General features: G+C 46.5%; 1 protein-coding gene across 1 annotated transcript in view; it reads right to left on the reverse strand.

Annotated features, from left to right (window-relative positions):
- The window catches only part of LOC137537186 (uncharacterized), a 274,266-nt gene that overhangs the window by 112,395 nt on the left and 136,257 nt on the right, over positions 1 to 25,614 (reverse strand). Inside the window, exon 11 of the mRNA XM_068259298.1 lies at positions 1,862 to 2,206. Within this exon, the coding sequence (XP_068115399.1) occupies positions 1,862 to 2,206 (345 nt within the window). The remainder of the gene's footprint in view (positions 1 to 1,861; positions 2,207 to 25,614) is intronic.

Consider the following 25,614-nt stretch of genomic DNA (forward strand, 5'->3'; position numbering starts at 1 on the left):
TGGCATGGAGGCAATCAGCCTGTGGCACTGCTCAGGTGTTATGGAGGCCCAGGATGCTTCGATAGCGGCCTTAAGCTCATCCAGAGTGTTGGGTCTTGTGTCTCTCAACTTTCTCTTCACAACATCCCACAGATTCTCTATGGGGTTCAGGTCAGGAGAGTTGGCAGGCCAATTGAGCACAGTAATACCATGGTCAGTAAACCATTTACCAGTGGTTTTGGCACTGTGAGCAGGTGCCAGGTCGTGCTGAAAAATGAAATCTTCATCTCCATAAAGCTTTTCAGCAGATGGAAGCATGAAGTGCTCCAAAATCTCCTGATAGCTAGCTGCATTGACCCTGCCCTTGATAAAACACAGTGGACCAACACCAGCAGCTGACATGGCACCCCAGACCATCACTGACTGTGGGTACTTGACACTGGACTTCAGGCATTTTGGCATTTCCCTCTCCCCAGTCTTCCTCCAGACTCTTGCACCTTGATTTCCGAATGACATGCAAAAGTTGCTTTCATCCGAAAAAAGTACTTTGGACCACTGAGCAACAGTCCAGTGATGCTTCTCTGTAGCCCAGGTCAGGCACTTTTGAACCAGAAACAGCGGCAGAAGTGGCTTGACCTGGGGAATGCGGCACCTGTAGCCCATTTCCTGCACACGCCTGTACACGGTGGCTCTGGATGTTTCTACTCCAGACTCAGTCCACTGCTTCCGCAGGTCCCCCAAGGTCTGGAATTGGTCCTTCTCCACAATCTTCCTCAGGGTCCGGTCACCTCTTCTCGTTGTGCAGCGTTTTCTGCCACACTTTTTCCTTCCCACAGACTTCCCACTGAGGTGCCTTGATACAGCACTCTGGGAACAGCCTATTCATTCAGAAATTTCTTTCTGTGTCTTACCCTCTTGCTTGAGGGTGTCAATTATGGCCTTCTGGACAGCAATCAGGTCGGCAGTCTTATCCATGATTGCGGTTTTGAGTAATGAACCAGGCTGGGAGTTTTTAAAAGCCTCAGGAATCTTTTGCAGGTGTTTCGAGTTAATTAGTTGATTCAGATGATTAGGTTAATAGCTCGTTTAGAGAACCTTTTCATAATATGCTAATTTTTTGAGATAGGAATTGTGGGTTTTCATGAGCAGTATGCCAAAATCATCAATATTAAACCAATAAAAGGCTTGAACTACTTCAGTTGTGTGTAATGAATCTAAAATATATGAAAGTCTAATGTTTATCAGTACATTACAGAAAATAATGAACTTTATCACAATATGCCCATTTTTTGAGAAGGACCTGTATGAATGATCCAGCGGATGAAATACAGAGAAATGTTTCTCATCTCTGCAGAGGATACAAAATTATCAAGACTAAGCAGGAAAGTGACATATTACAGCAGGATCTACAGTGTGGCAATATGGACAGACGGAGGGGAGAGGACATTTCATGTGGATAAATGTAAAGTCATGCACCTTTGGTTGAAAAAATTACATCCGTTCTTTAAATTCAACCAGAAAAAAATGATCACTGTCCTGAACTCGCACATATCCCAGCAGATCAGGGGTAACATCCTTCCTGGCTGCAGATGGCAGTCAGATAAATCCCTGATTCAGCTGTGCTGGGAAGTGCCGTATTTTTCACACCATAAGATGCAATCTCTGTCACAGATTGCAATCTCTCCACAGAACAAAGCATACTCCAAAGCCATCAGGGTGTCTGTACTGTTATTGTAAGTGAGCTGTCTCCAAATACCAACATGAATGATAGTTTTAGATGACAAAACTAACAGGAGTCCATAGCATAACCCTAATATAGCCAGTCTGGGAGCAGTGACACAGTCATAATAATTACAAAACACATTTAATGTTCACTACTCACCTGTCTTGTCCTCTTGAAGTGCATCATCTTCTACATTTGTCCCCATCATTTCACCCTCCTCTATAGACTGCTGATCACTCCTCATATATGATGCCTCTGCTTCCTCTTTACTTGTCTTCATCGTGTCACCCTTCTCCATGGGCTGCTGATCACTCCTCACATATGTCTCTTCTTCTTCCTTTTTAATTGTCCTCATTATGTCACCCTTCTCCATAGACTGCTGATCACTTATCATATACGTCTTTTCTTCTTCTTCTTTAATTGTCCTCATCATATCACCCTCCTCCACAGACTGCTGATCACTCCTCACATATGACTCTTGTTCTTTGAGCTCAGATCTCAGTTCTGAAAAGGATAACAGATTATAGCTGTAAGATATTAGCAGTAATGAACAGAGCACAGAAAAGAACATAATTTGCTAGCGGGTGATAATCTCCCATAAGCTGTGGTATCCTGCACATTCAGTACCACAGTCCTCTCTTCCAGTGTGCCTTGCTCATCATCTGGTGCTTCTCTCCTCCTCTCCATGCACACATTCCTGGGAGGTTACAGCAGTGGTCTACAAAGGTGTACAAAGTCTACCACAACTCGGACATTGGCATGGCGGAGGGGGAACAATAGCAAAATAAAATATTTTACACAAAATCTTTTTAAGAGAAAAATCATACAAAACTTGGCCAGACATATCACTGCTATGCTGATGACACCCAGCTATATTTATCATTCAAACCTTGCATCACAGACCCTACCCCACAAGTAAAGGCGCGCTTAGCTGAGCTTCAGGAGTGGGTGAATAATAACTGGCTAAAACTAAATGCTGACACTACTGAGGTTCTTGTTATCGAAGGTCAGCGCTCAACAGCAAAGCAGCTGGTCTCAACCAGCACCGCTAAGGATAGGAAGCAGAGATGGCCCAAACGGTTCGCCGGTGAACGGTTCAAGGCGAACATTCTCAGAAGTACGATTCGCCCCATAATGCACTATGAGGGTCAACTTTGACCCTCTACATCACAGTCAGCAGGCACATTGTAGCCAATCTGGCTACACTCAGCCCTGGAGCCCCCCCCCCCCCCCTTATATAAGGCAGGCTCCGGCGGCCATTACACTCACTCTTGTGCCTGCTAGTAGACAGACTAGGGCGAGCTGCTGCAGATTTTTTCTCCTAGGGAAAGATTAGTTAGGCTCCTGGCTTGTTACCTTGCTCCTGGCTGAATCTTATTGCTTTAATAGCACCCCTCAACAGCTCTTTTCAGAGCTAATCCTGTTCTTGTGATCATGGTTTTTTTTGTCTTTGTGTGTCAAACTGACACTTTTGTTGCATGCACAGCCTTGCTAATTCATAGTGTGTGTGCCACTGCCAGCAGCCCAGCACATTCAGTGACTACCTGTGTGTGTGACAGGGAGCTGCACATTGTACTACCCAGTACTGCATATACCTACTAGTACCTGTTGTGTTTAGTTAACCCACCTCATCACTGCATATACCTACCTTTGTGTTGAGTGAACCCACCTCACTGCATATACCTAGCTGTTGTGTTGAGCGAACCCACCTCACTGCATCTACCTACCTTTGTGTTCAGTGAACTCACCTCACTGCATATACCTAGCTGTTGTGTTGAGTGAACCCACCTCACTGCATCTATCTAACTTTGTGTTCAGTGAACCCACCTCACTGCATATAACTACCTTTGTGTTCAGAAAACCCACCTCACTGCATATAACTACCTTTGTGTTCAGTGAACCCACCTCACTGCATAGAACTACCTTTGTGTTTAGTGAACCCACCTCACAGCATCTAACTACCTTTTGTGTTCAGTGAACCCACCTCACTGCATCTACCTACCTTTGTGTTCAGTGAACCCACCTCACTGCATATACCTAGCTGTTGTGTTGAGTGAACCCACCTCATTGCATCTACCTACCTTTGTGTTCAGTGAACCCACCTCACGGCATATACCTGCCTTTGTGTTCAGTGAACCCACCTCACTGCATCTACCTACCTTTGTGTTCAGTGAACCCACCTCACTGCATATTACTACCTTTGTGCTCAGTGAACCCACCTCACTGCATATAACTACCTTTGTGTTCAGTAAACCCACCTCACTGCATATAACTACCTTTGTGTTCAGTGAACCCACCTCACTGCATATAACTACCTTTGTGTTCAGTGAACCCACCTCACTGCATATAACTACCTTTGTGTTCAGTGAACTCACCTCACTGCATCTACCTACCTTTGTGTTGAGTGAAATCACCTCACTGCACCTACTTACCTTTGTGTTCAGTGAATCCACCTCACTGCATATTACTACCTTTGTGGTCAGTGAACCCACCTCACTGCATATAACTACCTTTGTGTTCAGTGAACCCACCTCACTGCATCTACCTACCTTTGTGTTCAGTGAACCCACCTCACTGCATATACCTAGCTGTTGTGTTGAGTGAACCCACCTCATTGCATCTACCTACCTTTGTGTTCAGTGAACCCACCTCACGGCATATACCTAGCTGTTGTGTTGAGTGCTCCCACCTCACTGCATCTACCTACCTTTGTGTTCAGTGAACCCACCTCACTGCATATAACTACCTTTGTGTTCAGTGAACCCACCTCACTGCATCTAACTACCTTTTGTGTTCAGTGAACCCACCTCACTGCATCTACCTACCTTTGTGTTCAGTGAACACACCTCACTGCATATACCTAGCTGTTGTGTTGAGTGAACCTACCTCACTGCATCTAACTACCTTTGCGTTCAGTGAACCCACATCACTGCATATACCTACCTTTGTGTTGAGTGAACCCACCTCACTGCATATAACTACCTTTGTGTTCAGTGAACTCACCTCACTGCATCTACCTACCTTTGTGTTGAGTGAACCCACCTCACTGCATATACCTAGCTGTTGTGTTGAGAGAACCCACCTCACTGCATCTACCTACCTTTCGTTTAGTGAACACACCTCACTGCATATAACTACCTTTGTGTTCAGTGAACCCACCTCACTGCATATAACTACCTTTGTGTTGAGTGAAATCACCTCACTGCATCTACTTACCTTTGTGTTGAGTGAGCCCACCTCACTGCATATAACTACCTTTGTGTTCAGTGAACCCACCTCACTGCATCTACCTACCTTTGTGTTGAGTGAACCCACCTCACTGCATATAACTACCTTTGTGTTCAGTGAACCCACCTCACTGCATATACCTAGCTGTTGTGTTGAGAGAACCCACCTCACTGCATCTACCTACCTTTGCGTTTAGTGAACACACCTCACTGCATATAACTACCTTTGTGTTCAGTGAACCCACCTCACTGCATATAACTACCTTTGTGTTGAGTGAAATCACCTCACTGCATCTACTTACCTTTGTGTTGAGTGAGCCCACCTCACTGCATATAACTACCTTTGTGTTCAGTGAACCCACCTCACTGCATATTACTACCTTTGTGGTCAGTGAGCCCACCTCCCTGCATATAACTACCTTTGTGTTCAGTGAACCCACTTCACTGCATATACCTAGCATCCCTCCGAGATGGACAAAAAGGACAAACCAGGTTGAGGAAGAGGTAGAGGCAGACCCAGAGGAAGGCCACCTGGCACGTCTGTGCGAGGTCGTGTTGGTGTGATTTCATGCGGACCTGGCCCAAAGAACAGTGCTCAGAAGAAGGCACGTGCCATCACTTCTCAAAATTGTCAGGACGTGGTTGACTATTTAACACAGAACACCTCATCTCCCGCAGCCACCAGCTCTACTACAAGCACCACATCCGCCGCATTTGACACTTCACACTACCTGTGTGTGTGACAGGGAGCTGTACATTGTACTACCCAGTACTGCATATACCTACTAGTATCTGTTGTGTTTAGTTAACCCACTTCATCACTGCACATACCTACCTTTGTGTTGAGTGAACCCACCTCACTGCATATACCTAGCTGTTGTGTTCAGTAAACCCACCTCACTGCATATAACTACCTTTGGGTTAATTGAACTCACCTCACTGCATCTAACTACCTTTTGTGTTCAGTGAACCCACCTCACTGCATCTACCTACCTTTGTGTTCAGTGAACACACCTCACTGCATATACCTAGCTGTTGTGTTGAGTGAACCTACCTCACTGCATCTACTTACCTTTGCGTTCAGTGAACCCACATCACTGCATATACCTACCTTTGTGTTGAGTGAACCCACCTCACTGCATATAACTACCTTTGTGTTCAGTGAACTCACCTCACTGCATCTACCTACCTTTGTGTTGAGTGAACCCACCTCACTGCATATACCTAGCTGTTGTGTTGAGAGAACCCACCTCACTGCATCTACCTACCTTTCGTTTAGTGAACACACCTCACTGCATATAACTACCTTTGTGTTCAGTGAACCCACCTCACTGCATATAACTACCTTTGTGTTGAGTGAAATCACCTCACTGCATCTACTTACCTTTGTGTTGAGTGAGCCCACCTCACTGCATATAACTACCTTTGTGTTCAGTGAACCCACCTCACTGCATCTACCTACCTTTGTGTTGAGTGAACCCACCTCACTGCATATAACTACCTTTGTGTTCAGTGAACCCACCTCACTGCATATACCTAGCTGTTGTGTTGAGAGAACCCACCTCACTGCATCTACCTACCTTTGCGTTTAGTGAACACACCTCACTGCATATAACTACCTTTGTGTTCAGTGAACCCACTTCACTGCATATAACTACCTTTGTGTTGAGTGAAATCACCTCACTGCATCTACTTACCTTTGTGTTGAGTGAGCCCACCTCACTGCATATAACTACCTTTGTGTTCAGTGAACCCACCTCACTGCATATTACTACCTTTGTGGTCAGTGAGCCCACCTCCCTGCATATAACTACCTTTGTGTTCAGTGAACCCACTTCACTGCATATACCTAGCATCCCTCCGAGATGGACAAAAAGGACAAACCAGGTTGAGGAAGAGGTAGAGGCAGACCCAGAGGAAGGCCACCTGGCACGTCTGTGCGAGGTCGTGTTGGTGTGATTTCATGCGGACCTGGCCCAAAGAACAGTGCTCAGAAGAAGGCACGTGCCATCACTTCTCAAAATTGTCAGGACGTGGTTGACTATTTAACACAGAACACCTCATCTCCCGCAGCCACCAGCTCTACTACAAGCACCACATCCGCCGCATTTGACACTTCACACTACCTGTGTGTGTGACAGGGAGCTGTACATTGTACTACCCAGTACTGCATATACCTACTAGTATCTGTTGTGTTTAGTTAACCCACTTCATCACTGCACATACCTACCTTTGTGTTGAGTGAACCCACCTCACTGCATATACCTAGCTGTTGTGTTCAGTAAACCCACCTCACTGCATATAACTACCTTTGGGTTAATTGAACTCACCTCACTGCATATAACTACCTTTGTGTTCAGTGAACCCACCTCACTGCATATAACTACCTTTGTGTTGAGTGAACTCACCTCACTGCATATAACTACCTTTGTGTTCAATGAACCCACCTCACAGCATCTAACTACCTTTTGTGTTCAGTGAACCCACCTCACTGCATATACCTAGCTGTTGTGTTGAGTGCTCCCACCTCACTGCATATACCTACCTTTGTGTTCAGTGAACCCACCTCACTGCATATACCTAGCTGTTGTGTTGAGTGAACCCACCTCACTGCATATAACTACCTTTGTGTTCAGTGAACCCACCTCACTGCATATAACTACCTTTTGTGTTCAGTGAACCCACCTCACTGCTTCTACCTACCTTTGTGTTCAGTGAACTCACCTCACTGCATATACCTAGCTGTTGTGTTGAGTTAACCCACCTCACTGCATCTACCTAACTTTGTGTTCAGAAAACCCACCTCACTGCATATAACTACCTTTGTGTTCAGTGAACCCACCTCACTGCATATAACTACCTTTGTGTTTAGTGAACCCACCTCACAGCATCTAACTACCTTTTGTGTTCAGTGAACCCACCTCACTGCATATACCTAGCTGTTGTGTTGAGTGAACCCACCTCACTGCATATACCTAGCTGTTGTGTTGAGCGAACCCACCTCACTGCATCTACCTACCTTTGTGTTCAGTGAACTCACCTCACTGCATATACCTAGCTGTTGTGTTGAGTGAACCCACCTCACTGCATCTATCTAACTTTGTGTTCAGTGAACCCACCTCACTGCATATAACTACCTTTGTGTTCAGAAAACCCACCTCACTGCATCTAACTACCTTTTGTGTTCAGTGAACCCACCTCACTGCATCTACCTACCTTTGTGTTCAGTGACCCCACCTCACTGCATATACCTAGCTGTTGTGTTGAGTGAACCCACCTCATTGCATCTACCTACCTTTGTGTTCAGTGAACCCACCTCACGGCATATACCTGCCTTTGTGTTCAGTGAACCCACCTCACTGCATCTACCTACCTTTGTGTTCAGTGAACCCACCTCACTGCATATTACTACCTTTGTGCTCAGTGAACCCACCTCACTGCATATAACTACCTTTGTGTTCAGTAAACCCACCTCACTGCATATAACTACCTTTGTGTTCAGTGAACCCACCTCACTGCATATAACTACCTTTGTGTTCAGTGAACCCACCTCACAGCATATAACTACCTTTGTGTTCAGTGAACCCACCTCACTGCATATACCTAGCTGTTGTGTTGAGTGAACCCACCTCATTGCATCTACCTACCTTTGTGTTCAGTGAACCCACCTCACGGCATATACCTAGCTGTTGTGTTGAGTGCTCCCACCTCACTGCATCTACCTACCTTTGTGTTCAGTGAACCCACCTCACTGCATATAACTACCTTTGTGTTCAGTGAACCCACCTCACTGCATCTAACTACCTTTTGTGTTCAGTGAACCCACCTCACTGCATCTACCTACCTTTGTGTTCAGTGAACACACCTCACTGCATATACCTAGCTGTTGTGTTGAGTGAACCCACCTCACTGCATCTAACTACCTTTTGTGTTCAGTGAACCCACCTCACTGCATCTACCTACCTTTGTGTTCAGTGAACCCACATCACTGCATATACCTACCTTTGTGTTGAGTGAACCCACCTCACTGCATATAACTACCTTTGTGTTCAGTGAACTCACCTCACTGCATCTACCTACCTTTGTGTTGAGTGAACCCACCTCACTGCATATAACTACCTTTGTGCTCAGTGAACCCACCTCACTGCATATACCTAGCTGTTGTGTTGAGAGAACCCACCTCACTGCATCTACCTACCTTTGCGTTTAGTGAACACACCTCACTGCATATAACTACCTTTGTGTTCAGTGAACCCACCTCACTGCATATAACTACCTTTGTGTTGAGTGAAATCACCTCACTGCATCTACTTACCTTTGTGTTGAGTGAGCCCACCTCACTGCATATAACTACCTTTGTGTTCAGTGAATCCACCTCACTGCATCTACCTACCTTTGTGTTGAGTGAACCCACCTCACTGCATATAACTACCTTTGTGTTCAGTGAACCCACCTCACTGCATATACCTAGCTGTTGTGTTGAGAGAACCCACCTCACTGCATCTACCTACCTTTGCGTTTAGTGAACACACCTCACTGCATATAACTACCATTGTGTTCAGTGAACCCACCTCACTGCATATAACTACCTTTGTGTTGAGTGAAATCACCTCACTGCATCTACTTACCTTTGTGTTGAGTGAGCCCACCTCACTGCATATAACTACCTTTGTGTTCAGTGAACCCACCTCACTGCATATTACTACCTTTGTGGTCAGTGAGCCCACCTCCCTGCATATAACTACCTTTGTGTTCAGTGAACCCACTTCACTGCATATACCTAGCATCCCTCCGAGATGGACAAAATGGACAAACCAGGTTGAGGAAGAGGTAGAGGCAGACCCAGAGGAAGGCCACCTGGCACGTCTGTGCGAGGTCGTGTTGGTGTGATTTCATGCGGACCTGGCCCAAAGAACAGTGCTCAGAAGAAGGCACGTGCCATCACTTCTCAAAATTGTCAGGACGTGGTTGACTATTTAACACAGAACACCTCATCTCCCGCAGCCACCAGCTCTACTACAAGCACCACATCCGCCGCATTTGACACTTCATACTACCTGTGTGTGTGACAGGGAGCTGTACATTGTACTACCCAGTACTGCATATACCTACTAGTATCTGTTGTGTTTAGTTAACCCACTTCATCACTGCACATACCTACCTTTGTGTTGAGTGAACCCACCTCACTGCATATACCTAGCTGTTGTGTTCAGTAAACCCACCTCACTGCATATAACTACCTTTGGGTTAATTGAACTCACCTCACTGCATATAACTACCTTTGAGTTGAGTGAACTCACCTCACTGCATATAACTACCTTTGTGTTCAGTGAACCCACCTCACTGCATATAACTACCTTTGTGTTCAGTGAACTCACCTCACTGCATCTACCTACCTTTGTGTTGAGTGAAATCACCTCACTGCACCTACTTACCTTTGTGTTCAGTGAATCCACCTCACTGCATATTACTACCTTTGTGGTCAGTGAACCCACCTCACTGCATATAACTACCTTTGTGTTCAGTGAACCCACCTCACTGCATCTACCTACCTTTGTGTTCAGTGAACCCACCTCACTGCATATACCTAGCTGTTGTGTTGAGTGAACCCACCTCATTGCATCTACCTACCTTTGTGTTCAGTGAACCCACCTCACGGCATATACCTAGCTGTTGTGTTGAGTGCTCCCACCTCACTGTATCTACCTACCTTTGTGTTCAGTGAACCCACCTCACTGCATATAACTACCTTTGTGTTCAGTGAACCCACCTCACTGCATCTAACTACCTTTTGTGTTCAGTGAACCCACCTCACTGCATCTACCTACCTTTGTGTTCAGTGAACACACCTCACTGCATATACCTAGCTGTTGTGTTGAGTGAACCTACCTCACTGCATCTAACTACCTTTGCGTTCAGTGAACCCACATCACTGCATATACCTACCTTTGTGTTGAGTGAACCCACCTCACTGCATATAACTACCTTTGTGTTCAGTGAACTCACCTCACTGCATCTACCTACCTTTGTGTTGAGTGAACCCACCTCACTGCATATACCTAGCTGTTGTGTTGAGAGAACCCACCTCACTGCATCTACCTACCTTTCGTTTAGTGAACACACCTCACTGCATATAACTACCTTTGTGTTCAGTGAACCCACCTCACTGCATATAACTACCTTTGTGTTGAGTGAAATCACCTCACTGCATCTACTTACCTTTGTGTTGAGTGAGCCCACCTCACTGCATATAACTACCTTTGTGTTCAGTGAACCCACCTCACTGCATCTACCTACCTTTGTGTTGAGTGAACCCACCTCACTGCATATAACTACCTTTGTGTTCAGTGAACCCACCTCACTGCATATACCTAGCTGTTGTGTTGAGAGAACCCACCTCACTGCATCTACCTACCTTTGCGTTTAGTGAACACACCTCACTGCATATAACTACCTTTGTGTTCAGTGAACCCACCTCACTGCATATAACTACCTTTGTGTTGAGTGAAATCACCTCACTGCATCTACTTACCTTTGTGTTGAGTGAGCCCACCTCACTGCATATAACTACCTTTGTGTTCAGTGAACCCACCTCACTGCATATTACTACCTTTGTGGTCAGTGAGCCCACCTCCCTGCATATAACTACCTTTGTGTTCAGTGAACCCACTTCACTGCATATACCTAGCATCCCTCCGAGATGGACAAAAAGGACAAACCAGGTTGAGGAAGAGGTAGAGGCAGACCCAGAGGAAGGGCACCTGGCACGTCTGTGCGAGGTCGTGTTGGTGTGATTTCATGCGGACCTGGCCCAAAGAACAGTGCTCAGAAGAAGGCACGTGCCATCACTTCTCAAAATTGTCAGGACGTGGTTGACTATTTAACACAGAACACCTCATCTCCCGCAGCCACCAGCTCTACTACAAGCACCACATCCGCCGCATTTGACACTTCACACTACCTGTGTGTGTGACAGGGAGCTGTACATTGTACTACCCAGTACTGCATATACCTACTAGTATCTGTTGTGTTTAGTTAACCCACTTCATCACTGCACATACCTACCTTTGTGTTGAGTGAACCCACCTCACTGCATATACCTAGCTGTTGTGTTCAGTAAACCCACCTCACTGCATATAACTACCTTTGGGTTAATTGAACTCACCTCACTGCATATAACTACCTTTGTGTTCAGTGAACCCACCTCACTGCATATAACTACCTTTGTGTTGAGTGAACTCACCTCACTGCATATAACTACCTTTGTGTTCAATGAACCCACCTCACAGCATCTAACTACCTTTTGTGTTCAGTGAACCCACCTCACTGCATATACCTAGCTGTTGTGTTGAGTGAACCCACCTCACTGCATCTACCTACCTTTGTGTTGAGTGCTCCCACCTCACTGCATATACCTACCTTTGTGTTCAGTGAACCCACCTCACTGCATATACCTAGCTGTTGTGTTGAGTGAACCCACCTCACTGCATATAACTACCTTTGTGTTCAGTGAACCCACCTCACTGCATATAACTACCTTTTGTGTTCAGTGAACCCACCTCACTGCTTCTACCTACCTTTGTGTTCAGTGAACTCACCTCACTGCATATACCTAGCTGTTGTGTTGAGTTAACCCACCTCACTGCATCTACCTAACTTTGTGTTCAGAAAACCCACCTCACTGCATATAACTACCTTTGTGTTCAGTGAACCCACCTCACTGCATATAACTACCTTTGTGTTTAGTGAACCCACCTCACAGCATCTAACTACCTTTTGTGTTCAGTGAACCCACCTCACTGCATATACCTAGCTGTTGTGTTGAGTGAACCCACCTCACTGCATATACCTAGCTGTTGTGTTGAGCGAACCCACCTCACTGCATCTACCTACCTTTGTGTTCAGTGAACTCACCTCACTGCATATACCTAGCTGTTGTGTTGAGTGAACCCACCTCACTGCATCTATCTAACTTTGTGTTCAGTGAACCCACCTCACTGCATATAACTACCTTTGTGTTCAGAAAACCCACCTCACTGCATCTAACTACCTTTTGTGTTCAGTGAACCCACCTCACTGCATCTACCTACCTTTGTGTTCAGTGAACCCACCTCACTGCATATACCTAGCTGTTGTGTTGAGTGAACCCACCTCATTGCATCTACCTACCTTTGTGTTCAGTGAACCCACCTCACGGCATATACCTGCCTTTGTGTTCAGTGAACCCACCTCACTGCATCTACCTACCTTTGTGTTCAGTGAACCCACCTCACTGCATATTACTACCTTTGTGCTCAGTGAACCCACCTCACTGCATATAACTACCTTTGTGTTCAGTAAACCCACCTCACTGCATATAACTACCTTTGTGTTCAGTGAACCCACCTCACTGCATATAACTACCTTTGTGTTCAGTGAACCCACCTCACAGCATATAACTACCTTTGTGTTCAGTGAACCCACCTCACTGCATATACCTAGCTGTTGTGTTGAGTGAACCCACCTCATTGCATCTACCTACCTTTGTGTTCAGTGAACCCACCTCACGGCATATACCTAGCTGTTGTGTTGAGTGCTCCCACCTCACTGCATCTACCTACCTTTGTGTTCAGTGAACCCACCTCACTGCATATAACTACCTTTGTGTTCAGTGAACCCACCTCACTGCATCTAACTACCTTTTGTGTTCAGTGAACCCACCTCACTGCATCTACCTACCTTTGTGTTCAGTGAACACACCTCACTGCATATACCTAGCTGTTGTGTTGAGTGAACCTACCTCACTGCATCTAACTACCTTTGCGTTCAGTGAACCCACATCACTGCATATACCTACCTTTGTGTTGAGTGAACCCACCTCACTGCATATAACTACCTTTGTGTTCAGTGAACTCACCTCACTGCATCTACCTACCTTTGTGTTGAGTGAACCCACCTCACTGCATATAACTACCTTTGTGCTCAGTGAACCCACCTCACTGCATATACCTAGCTGTTGTGTTGAGAGAACCCACCTCACTGCATCTACCTACCTTTGCGTTTAGTGAACACACCTCACTGCATATAACTACCTTTGTGTTCAGTGAACCCACCTCACTGCATATAACTACCTTTGTGTTGAGTGAAATCACCTCACTGCATCTACTTACCTTTGTGTTGAGTGAGCCCACCTCACTGCATATAACTACCTTTGTGTTCAGTGAACCCACCTCACTGCATCTACCTACCTTTGTGTTGAGTGAACCCACCTCACTGCATATAACTACCTTTGTGTTCAGTGAACCCACCTCACTGCATATACCTAGCTGTTGTGTTGAGAGAACCCACCTCACTGCATCTACCTACCTTTGCGTTTAGTGAACACACCTCACTGCATATAACTACCATTGTGTTCAGTGAACCCACCTCACTGCATATAACTACCTTTGTGTTGAGTGAAATCACCTCACTGCATCTACTTACCTTTGTGTTGAGTGAGCCCACCTCACTGCATATAACTACCTTTGTGTTCAGTGAACCCACCTCACTGCATATTACTACCTTTGTGGTCAGTGAGCCCACCTCCCTGCATATAACTACCTTTGTGTTCAGTGAACCCACTTCACTGCATATACCTAGCATCCCTCCGAGATGGACAAAATGGACAAACCAGGTTGAGGAAGAGGTAGAGGCAGACCCAGAGGAAGGCCACCTGGCACGTCTGTGCGAGGTCGTGTTGGTGTGATTTCATGCGGACCTGGCCCAAAGAACAGTGCTCAGAAGAAGGCACGTGCCATCACTTCTCAAAATTGTCAGGACGTGGTTGACTATTTAACACAGAACACCTCATCTCCCGCAGCCACCAGCTCTACTACAAGCACCACATCCGCCGCATTTGACACTTCACACTACCTGTGTGTGTGACAGGGAGCTGTACATTGTACTACCCAGTACTGCATATACCTACTAGTATCTGTTGTGTTTAGTTAACCCACTTCATCACTGCACATACCTACCTTTGTGTTGAGTGAACCCACCTCACTGCATATACCTAGCTGTTGTGTTCAGTAAACCCACCTCACTGCATATAACTACCTTTGGGTTAATTGAACTCACCTCACTGCATATAACTACCTTTGAGTTGAGTGAACTCACCTCACTGCATATAACTACCTTTGTGTTCAGTGAACCCACCTCACTGCATATAACTACCTTTGTGTTGAGTGAACTCACCTCACTGCATATAACTACCTTTGTGTTCAATGAACCCACCTCACAGCATCTAACTACCTTTTGTGTTCAGTGAACCCACCTCACTGCATATACCTAGCTGTTGTGTTGAGTGAACCCACCTCACTGCATCTACCTACCTTTGTGTTGAGTGCTCCCACCTCACTGCATATACCTACCTTTGTGTTCAGTGAACCCACCTCACTGCATATACCTAGCTGTTGTGTTGAGTGAACCCACCTCACTGCATCTACTTACCTTTGTGTTGAGTGAACCCACCTCACTGCATATAACTACCTTTGTGTTCAGTGAACCCACCTCACTGCTTCTACCTACCTTTGTGTTCAGTGAACCCACCTCACTGCATCTACCTAACTTTGTGTTCAGTGAACCCACCTCACTGCATATAACTACCTTTGTGTTGAGTGAACTCACCTCACTGCATATAACTACCTTTGTGTTCAGAAAACCCACCTCACTGCATATAACTACCTTTGTGTTCAGTGAACCCACCTCACTGCATATAACTACCTTTGTGTTTAGTGAACCCACCTCACAGCATCTAACTACCTTTTGTGTTCAGTGAACCCACCTCACTGCATCTACCTACCTTTGTGTTCAGTGAACCCACCTCACTGCATATACCTAGCTGTTGTGTTGAGTGAACCCACCTCATTGCATCTACCTACCTTTGTGTTCAGTGAACCCACCTCACGGCATATACCTGCCTTTGTGTTCAGTGAACCCACCTCACTGCATCTACCTACCTTTGTGTTCAGTGAACCCACCTCACTGCATATTACTACCTTTGTGCTCAGTGAACCCACCTCACTGCATATAACTACCTTTGTGTTCAGTAAACCCACCTCACTGCATATAACTACCTTTGTGTTCAGTGAACCCACCTCACTGCATATAACTACCTTTGTGTTCAGTGAACCCACCTCACTGCATATAACTACCTTTGTGTTCAGTGAACTCACCTCACTGCATCTACCTACCTTTGTGTTGAATGAAATCACCTCACTGCATCTACTTACCTTTGTGTTCAGTGAACCCACCTCACTGCATATTACTACCTTTGTGGTCAGTGAACCCACCTCACTGCATATAACTACCTTTGTGTTCAGTGAACCCACCTCACTGCATCTACCTACCTTTGTGTTCCGTGAACCCACCTCACTGCATATACCTAGCTGTTGTGTTGAGTGAACCCACCTCATTGCATCTACCTACCTTTGTGTTCAGTGAACCCACCTCACGGCATATACCTAGCTGTTGTGTTGAGTGCTCCCACCTCACTGCATCTACCTACCTTTGTGTTCAGTGAACTCACCTCACTGCATATAACTACCTTTGTGTTCAGTGAACCCACCTCACTGCATCTAACTACCTTTGCGTTCAGTGAACCCACATCACTGCATATACCTACCTTTGTGTTGAGTGAACCCACCTCACTGCATATAACTACCTTTGTGTTCAGTGAACCCACCACACTGCATATAACTACCTTTGCGTTCAGTGAACCCACCTCACTGCATATAACTACCTTTGTGTTCAGTGAACTCACCTCACTGCATCTACCTACCTTTGTGTTGAGTGAACCCACCTCACTGCATATAACTACCTTTGTGTTCAGTGAACCCACCTCACTGCATATACCTAGCTGTTGTGTTGAGAGAACCCACCTCACTGCATCTACCTACCTTTGCGTTTAGTGAACACACCTCACTGCATATAACTACCTTTGTGTTCAGTGAACCCACCTCACTGCATATAACTACCTTTGTGTTGAGTGAAATCACCTCACTGCATCTACTTACCTTTGTGTTGAGTGAGCCCACCTCACTGCATATAACTACCTTTGTGTTCAGTGAACCCACCTCACTGCATATTACTACCTTTGTGGTCAGTGAACCCACCTCACTGCATATAACTACCTTTGTGTTCAGTGAACCCACCTCACTGCATATACCTAGCATCCCTCCGAGATGGACAAACCAGGTTGAGGAAGAGGTAGAGGCAGACCCAGAGGAAGGCCACCTGGCACGTCTGTGTGAGGTCGTGTTGGTGTGATTTAATGCGGACCTGGCCCAAAGAACAGTGCTCAGAAGAAGGCACGTGCCATCACTTCTCAAAATTGTCAGGACGTAGTTGACTATTTAACACAGAACACCTCATCTCCCGCAGCCACCAGCTCTACTACAAGCACCACATCCGCCGCATTTGACACTTCACACTACCTGTGTGTGTGACATGGAGCTGTACATTGTACTACCCAGTACTGCATATACCTACTAGTATCTGTTGTGTTTAGTTAACCCACTTCATCACTGCACATACCTACCTTTGTGTTGAGTGAACCCACCTCACTGCATATACCTAGCTGTTGTGTTCAGTAAACCCACCTCACTGCATATAACTACCTTTGGGTTAATTGAACTCACCTCACTGCATATAACTACCTTTGTGTTGAGTGAACTCACCTCACTGCATATACCTGCCTTTGTGTTCAGTGAACCCACCTCACTGCATCTACCTAACTTTGTGTTCAGTGAACCCACCTCACTGCATATAACTACCTTTGTGTTGAGTGAACTCACCTCACTGCATATAACTACCTTTGTGTTCAATGAACCCACCTCACAGCATCTAACTACCTTTTGTGTTCAGTGAACCCACCTCACTGCATATACCTAGCTGTTGTGTTGAGTGAACCCACCTCACTGCATCTACCTACCTTTGTGTTGAGTGCTCCCACCTCACTGCATATACCTACCTTTGTGTTCAGTGAACCCACCTCACTGCATATACCTAGCTGTTGTGTTGAGTGAACCCACCTCACTGCATCTACTTACCTTTGTGTTGAGTGAACCCACCTCACTGCATATAACTACCTTTGTGTTCAGTGAACCCACCTCACTGCTTCTACCTACCTTTGTGTTCAGTGAACTCACCTCACTGCATATACCTAGCTGTTGTGTTGAGTTAACCCACCTCACTGCATCTACCTAACTTTGTGTTCAGTGAACCCACCTCACTGCATATAACTACCTTTGTGTTGAGTGAACTCACCTCACTGCATATAACTACCTTTGTGTTCAGAAAACCCACCTCACTGCATATAACTACCTTTGTGTTCAGTGAACCCACCTCACTGCATATAACTACCTTTGTGTTTAGTGAACCCACCTCACAGCATCTAACTACCTTTTGTGTTCAGTGAACCCACCTCACTGCATCTACCTACCTTTGTGTTCAGTGAACCCACCTCACTGCATATACCTAGCTGTTGTGTTGAGTGAACCCACCTCATTGCATCTACCTACCTTTGTGTTCAGTGAACCCACCTCACGGCATATACCTGCCTTTGTGTTCAGTGAACCCACCTCACTGCATCTACCTACCTTTGTGTTCAGTGAACCCACCTCACTGCATATTACTACCTTTGTGCTCAGTGAACCCACCTCACTGCATATAACTACCTTTGTGTTCAGTAAACCCACCTCACTGCATATAACTACCTTTGTGTTCAGTGAACCCACCTCACTGCATATAACTACCTTTGTGTTCAGTGAACCCACCTCACTGCATATAACTACCTTTGTGTTCAGTGAACTCACCTCACTGCATCTACCTACCTTTGTGTTGAATGAAATCACCTCACTGCATCTACTTACCTTTGTGTTCAGTGAACCCACCTCACTGCATATTACTACCTTTGTGTTCAGTGAACCCACCTCACTGCATCTACCTACCTTTGTGTTCAGTGAACACACCTCACTGCATATACCTAGCTGTTGTGTTGAGTGAACCCACCTCATTGCATCTACCTACCTTTGTGTTCAGTGAACCCACCTCACGGCATATACCTAGCTGTTGTGTTGAGTGCTCCCACCTCACTGCATCTACCTACCTTTGTGTTCAGTGAACTCACCTCACTGCATATAACTACCTTTGCGTTCAGTGAACCCACATCACTGCATATACCTACCTTTGTGTTGAGTGAACCCACCTCACTGCATATAACTACCTTTGTGTTCAGTGAACCCACCACACTGCATATAACTACCTTTGTGTTCAGTGAACCCACCTCACTGCATATAACTACCTTTATGTTCAGTGAACTCACCTCACTGCATCTACCTACCTTTGTGTTGAGTGAACCCACCTCACTGCATATAACTACCTTTGTGTTCAGTGAACCCACCTCACTGCATATACCTAGCTGTTGTGTTGAGAGAACCCACCTCACTGCATCTACCTACCTTTGCGTTTAGTGAACACACCTCACTGCATATAACTACCTTTGTGTTCAGTGAACCCACCTCACTGCATATAACTACCTTTGTGTTGAGTGAAATCACCTCACTGCATCTACTTACCTTTGTGTTGAGTGAGCCCACCTCACTGCATATAACTACCTTTGTGTTCAGTGAACCCACCTCACTGCATATTACTACCTTTGTGGTCAGTGAACCCACCTCACTGCATATAACTACCTTTGTGTTCAGTGAACCCACCTCACTGCATATACCTAGCATCCCTCCGAGATGGACAAACCAGGTTGAGGAAGAGGTAGAGGCAGACCCAGAGGAAGGCCACCTGGCACGTCTGTGTGAGGTCGTGTTGGTGTGATTTAATGCGGACCTGGCCCAAAGAACAGTGCTCAGAAGAAGGCACGTGCCATCACTTCTCAAAATTGTCAGGACGTGGTTGACTATTTAACACAGAACACCTCATCTCCCACAGCCACCAGCTCTACTACAAGCACCACATCCACCGCATTTGACACTTCACACTACCTGTGTGTGTGACAGGGAGCTGTACATTGTACTACCCAGTACTGCATATACCTACTAGTATCTGTTGTGTTTAGTTAACCCACCTCATCACTGCACATACCTACCTTTGTGTTGAGTGAACCCACCTCACTGCATATACCTAGCTGTTGTGTTCAGTGAACCCACCTCACTGCATATAACTACCTTTGTGTTCAGTGAACCCACCTCACTGCATATAACTACCTTAGTGTTCAGTAAACCCACCTCACTGCATATAACTACCTTTGGGTTAATTGAACTCACCTCACTGCATATAACTACCTTTGTGTTGAGTGAACTCACCTCACTGCATATAACTACCTTTGTGTTCAGCGAACCCACCTCACTGCATATAACTACCTTTGTGTTGAGTGAACTCACCTCACTGCATATAACTACCTTTGTGTTCAATGAACCCACCTCACAGCATCTAACTACCTTTTGTGTTCAGTGAACCCACCTCACTGCATATACCTAGCTGTTGTGTTGAGTGAACCCACCTCACTGCATCTACCTACCTTTGTGTTGAGTGCTCCCACCTCACTGCATATACCTACCTTTGTGTTCAGTGAACCCACCTCACTGCATATACCTAGCTGTTGTGTTGAGTGAACCCACCTCACTGCATCTACCTACCTTTGTGTTGAGTGCTCCCACCTCACTGCATATACCTACCTTTGTGTTCAGTGAACCCACCTCACTGCATATACCTAGCTGTTGTGTTGAGTGAACCCACCTCACTGCATCTACTTACCTTTGTGTTCAATGAACCCACCTCACAGCATCTGACTACCTTTTGTGTTCAGTGAACCCACCTCACTGCATATACCTAGCTGTTGTGTTGAGTGAACCCACCTCACTGCATCTACTTACCTTTGTGTTGAGTGAACCCACCTCACTGCATATAACTACCTTTGTGTTGAGTGAACCCACCTCACTGCATATAACTACCTTTTGTGTTCAGTGAACCCACCTCACTGCATCTACCTACCTTTGCGTTTAGTAAACACACCTCACTGCATATAACTACCTTTGTGTTCAGTGAACCCACCTCACTGCATATAACTACCTTTGTGTTGAGTGAAATCACCTCACTGCATCTACTTACCTTTGTGTTGAGTGAGCCCACCTCACTGTATATAACTACCTTTGTGTTCAGTGAACCCACCTCACTGCATATAACTACCTTTGTGTTCAGTGAACCCACCTCACTGCATATACCTAGCATCCCTCCGAGATGGACAAAATGGACAAACCAGGTAGAGGAAGAGGTAGAGGCAGACCCAGAGGAAGGCCACCTGGCACGTCTGTGCGAGGTCGTGTTGGTGTGATTTCATGCGGACCTGGCCCAAAGAACAGTGCTCAGAAGAAGGCACGTGCCATCACTTCTCAAAATTGTCAGGACGTGGTTGACTATTTAACACAGAACACCTCATCTCCCGCAGCCACCAGCTCTACTACAAGCACCACATCCGCCGCATTTGACACTTCACACTACCTGTGTGTGTGACAGGGAGCTGTACATTGTACTACCCAGTACTGCATATACCTACTAGTATCTGTTGTGTTTAGTTAACCCACCTCATCACTGCATATACCTACCTTTGTGTTGAGTGAACCCACCTCACTGCATATACCTAGATGTTGTGTTCAGTGAACCCACCTCACTGCATATAACTACCTTTGTGTTCAGTGAACCCACCTCACTGCATATAACTACCTTTGTGTTCAGTAAACCCACCTCACTGCATATAACTACCTTTGGGTTAATTGAACTCACCTCACTGCATATAACTATCTTTGTGTTGAGTGAACTCACCTCACTGCATATAACTACCTTTGTGTTCAATGAACCCACCTCACAGCATCTAACTACCTTTTGTGTTCAGTGAACCATCCTCACTGCATATAACTACCTTTGTGTTCAGTGAACCCACCTCACTGCATATACCTAGATATTGTGTTGAGTGAACCCACCTCACTGCATCTACCTACCTTTGTGTTGAGTGCTCCCACCTCACTGCATATACCTACCTTTGTGTTCAGTGAACCCACCTCACTGCATATACCTAGCTGTTTGTTGAGTGAACCCACCTCACTGCATCTACTGACCTTTGTGTTGAGTGAACCCACCTCACTGCATATAACTACCTTTGTGTTCAGTGAACCCACCTCACTGCATCTAACTACCTTTTGTGTTCAGTGAACCCACCTCCCTGCATCTACCTACCTTTGGGTTCAGTGAAGGCACCTCACTGCATATACCTAGCTGTTGTGTTCAGTGAACCCACCTCACAGCATCTACTTACCTTTGTGTTGAGTGAACCCACCTCACTGCAAATAACTACCTTTGTGTTCCGTGAACCCACCTCACTGCATCTAACTACCTTTTGTGTTCAGTGAACCCTCCTCACTGCATCTACCTACCTTTGTGTTCAGTGAACCCACCTCACTGCATATACCTAGCTGTTGTGTTGAGTGAACACACCTCACTGCATCTAACTACCTTTGCGTTCAGTGAACCCACATCACTGCATATACCTAGCTGTTGTGTTGAGTGAACCCACCTCACTGAATCTACCTACCTTTGTGTTGAGTGAACCCACCTCACTGCATATAAATACCTTTGTGTTCCGTGAACCCACCTAACTGCATATAACTACCTTTGTGTTGAGTGAACTCACCTCACTGCATCTAACTACCTTTTCTGTTCAGTGAACCCACCTCACTGCATCTACCTACCTTTGTGTTCAGTGAACCCACCTCACTGCATCTAACTACCTGTTGTGTTGAGTGAACCCACCTCACTGCATCTACGTACCTTTGTGTTGAGTGAACCCACCTCACTGCATATAACTACCTTTGTGTTCAGTGAACCCACCTCACTGCATATAACTACCTTTGTGTTGAGTGAAATCACCTCACTGCATCTACCTACCTTTGTGTTCAGTGAACCCACCTCACGGCATATACCTGCCTTTGTGTTCAGTCAACCCACCTCACTGCATATACCTAGCTGTTGTGTTGAGCGAACCCACCTCACTGCATATAACTACTTCTGTGTTCAGTGAACCCACCTCACTGCATATAACTACCTTTGTGTTCAGTGAACCCGCCTAACTGCATATACCTAGCATCCCTCCGAGATGGACAAAATGGACAAACCATGTAGAGGAAGAGGTAGAGGCAGACCCAGAGGAAGGCCACCTGGCACTGGCAGGTCTGTGCGAGGTCGGGTTGATGTGATTTCGTGCGGACCTGGCCCAAAGTTCAGTGCTCAGAAGAAGGCACGTGCCATCACTTCCCAAAATTGTCAGGACGTGGTTGACTACTTAACACAGAACACCTCATCTGCCGCAGCCACCAGCGCTACTACAAGCACCACATCCGCTGCATTTGACACTTCAAAGGAGTTATTTGGTGTGGAAATCACTGATTCACAGCCAATACTGCTACAACAAGATGAGGGCGCTAAGCAAGTTACACCACCTCATACATCTAAGTTAGGTGGCGATAGTATGGACGTAATGTGTGAGGAGGGGGATGATGAAGTACCTGGTGTTGGTGCAGTTGTGGAGGTGTCTGAGGAAAGCGAAGCTGGGCAGGAGGATTATGATGACGATTATACGGATGCCACGTATGTTCCCAATAGAGGAGATGACCAGGGGTACAGTTCAGAGGGGGAGTCAGAGAGGAGTAGGAGGAGACGAGTCCATGAAAGAAGCAGAGGGAGCTCGTCCTCAGAAACAGCTGGGGGCAGTGTCCGGCACCATGTATCACCAGCTATGGACAGCCAGCCAACATGCCCTTCAAGGTCAGCTGCTGATGCCACCATAGTGCCATCACCCCAGAGGGGCTCAGCGGTTTGGACATTTTTTTAGCCTGTGTGTCTCAGATCGGAGCAAAGCCATCTGTTGTCTCTGCCAGCAAAAATTGAGCAGTGGAAAGGCCAACACTCACGTAGGGACAAGTGCCTTACGAAGGCACCTGGAGAAAAGGCACAAACAGCTATTGGAAGAACACCTGAGGAAAAGCAGCACCCAAAAGACAAGCCACCCTCCTTCTCCTCTTCCTCCTTCAAGTGCATCATCTTCAGCGCTTTCTCCCTTGCACCTTCACAGCCACCCTCCTCCACACCGCCTCTGCCCTTGAGCGGTTCCTGCTCCTCTGCCCACAGCAGCCAGGTGTCCGTGAAGGAAGTCTTTGAGCGGAAGAAGCCAATTTCTGCCAGTCACCCTCTTGCCCGGCGTCCGACAGCTGGCGTGGCGGAACTATTAGCTCGCCAGCTATTACCATACAAGCTGGTGGAGTCAGAAGCTTTCCGTAAATTTGTGGCCATTGGGACACCGCAGTGGAAGATACCAGGACGCAATTATTTTTCAAAAAAGGCCATACCCAAACTGTACCGTGCAGTTGAGAGGCAAGTGGTGTCATCTCTTGCGAAGAGCGTTGGGTCAAGGGTCCACCTGACCATGGATGCCTGGTCTGCCAAGCACGGGCAGGGCCGCTACATTACGTACACAGCCCATTGGGTCAACCTGGTGACCGATGGCAAGCAGGGAGTAAGTGGCTGCGCAGCGGACCAACTTGTGACACCTCCAAGGCTTGCAGGCAGGCCTCCTGCCACCTCCTCTACTTCTCCTCCTGCTACATCTTCTTCGCTGTCATCCTCCTCCTCCTCCTTGGCTGAGTGGCAGTTCAACTTTAGTGGTGCTGCCATCTCCTCCTCTCCAGCTACACAGCTCCATCTCCCTAGAGCCTACGCTGCATACCAGGTACGACGGTGTCACGCCATTTTAGACATGTCTTGCCTCAAAGCGGAGAGTCACACTGGACCAGCTCCTGGCTGCTCTTAACAAAGAGGTGGAGCAATGGCTGACCCCGCCCCAGCTGGAGATCGGCAACGTGGTGTGTGACAACGGCAGCAATCTCCTTTCCGCTTTGAATTTGGGAAAGCTGACACATTAACCCTGCATGGCACGTGCTGAATCTGATCGTGTAAAGATTTGTGTCAAAGTACCCAGGCTTAGAGGACGTCCTGAAGCAGGCCAGGAAGTTGTGTGGGCATTTCAGGCGGTCTTACACGGCCATGGCGTGCTTTGCGGACATTCAGCGGAGAAACAACTTGCCGGTGAGACGCTTGATATGCGATAGCCCCACTCACTGGAATTCTACCCTGCTCATGTTCTCTCGCCTGCTAGACCAGGAGAAAGCCGTCACCCAGTACCTGTACATTTAAAGTAGAAGGACACAATCTGGGAAGATGGGGATGTTTTGGCCACAGAACTGGACACTGATGCAAAATGCATGCAGGATCATGTGGCCATTCGAGGAGGTGACCAACCTGGTGAGTCGCGCTGAAGGCACCATCAGCGACTTGATCCCCTACGCTTACTTCCTGGAGCGTGCCGTGCGTAGAGTGGTGGAGCGTGAAGAAGAACAGATATGGCACGAGGAGTCGTGGGAGCGATTTTCATCCGAACCAGATGTTTCCTCAACACCTACGGCAGCACAGAGGGGGGAGGAGGAGGAAGAAGAGGAGTCATGTGGGGAAGAAGAAGAGTCAGACTCGGATGATGAGGAAGGTGTTTCTGTGGAGGAGGAGGAAGAAGAGGTGGCGGCAGAAGAACAACCGCAGAAGCCGTCACAGGGG

Source organism: Hyperolius riggenbachi, chromosome 10, assembly GCF_040937935.1.
Source record: "Hyperolius riggenbachi isolate aHypRig1 chromosome 10, aHypRig1.pri, whole genome shotgun sequence".
NCBI classification, from domain to species: domain Eukaryota; kingdom Metazoa; phylum Chordata; class Amphibia; order Anura; family Hyperoliidae; genus Hyperolius; species Hyperolius riggenbachi.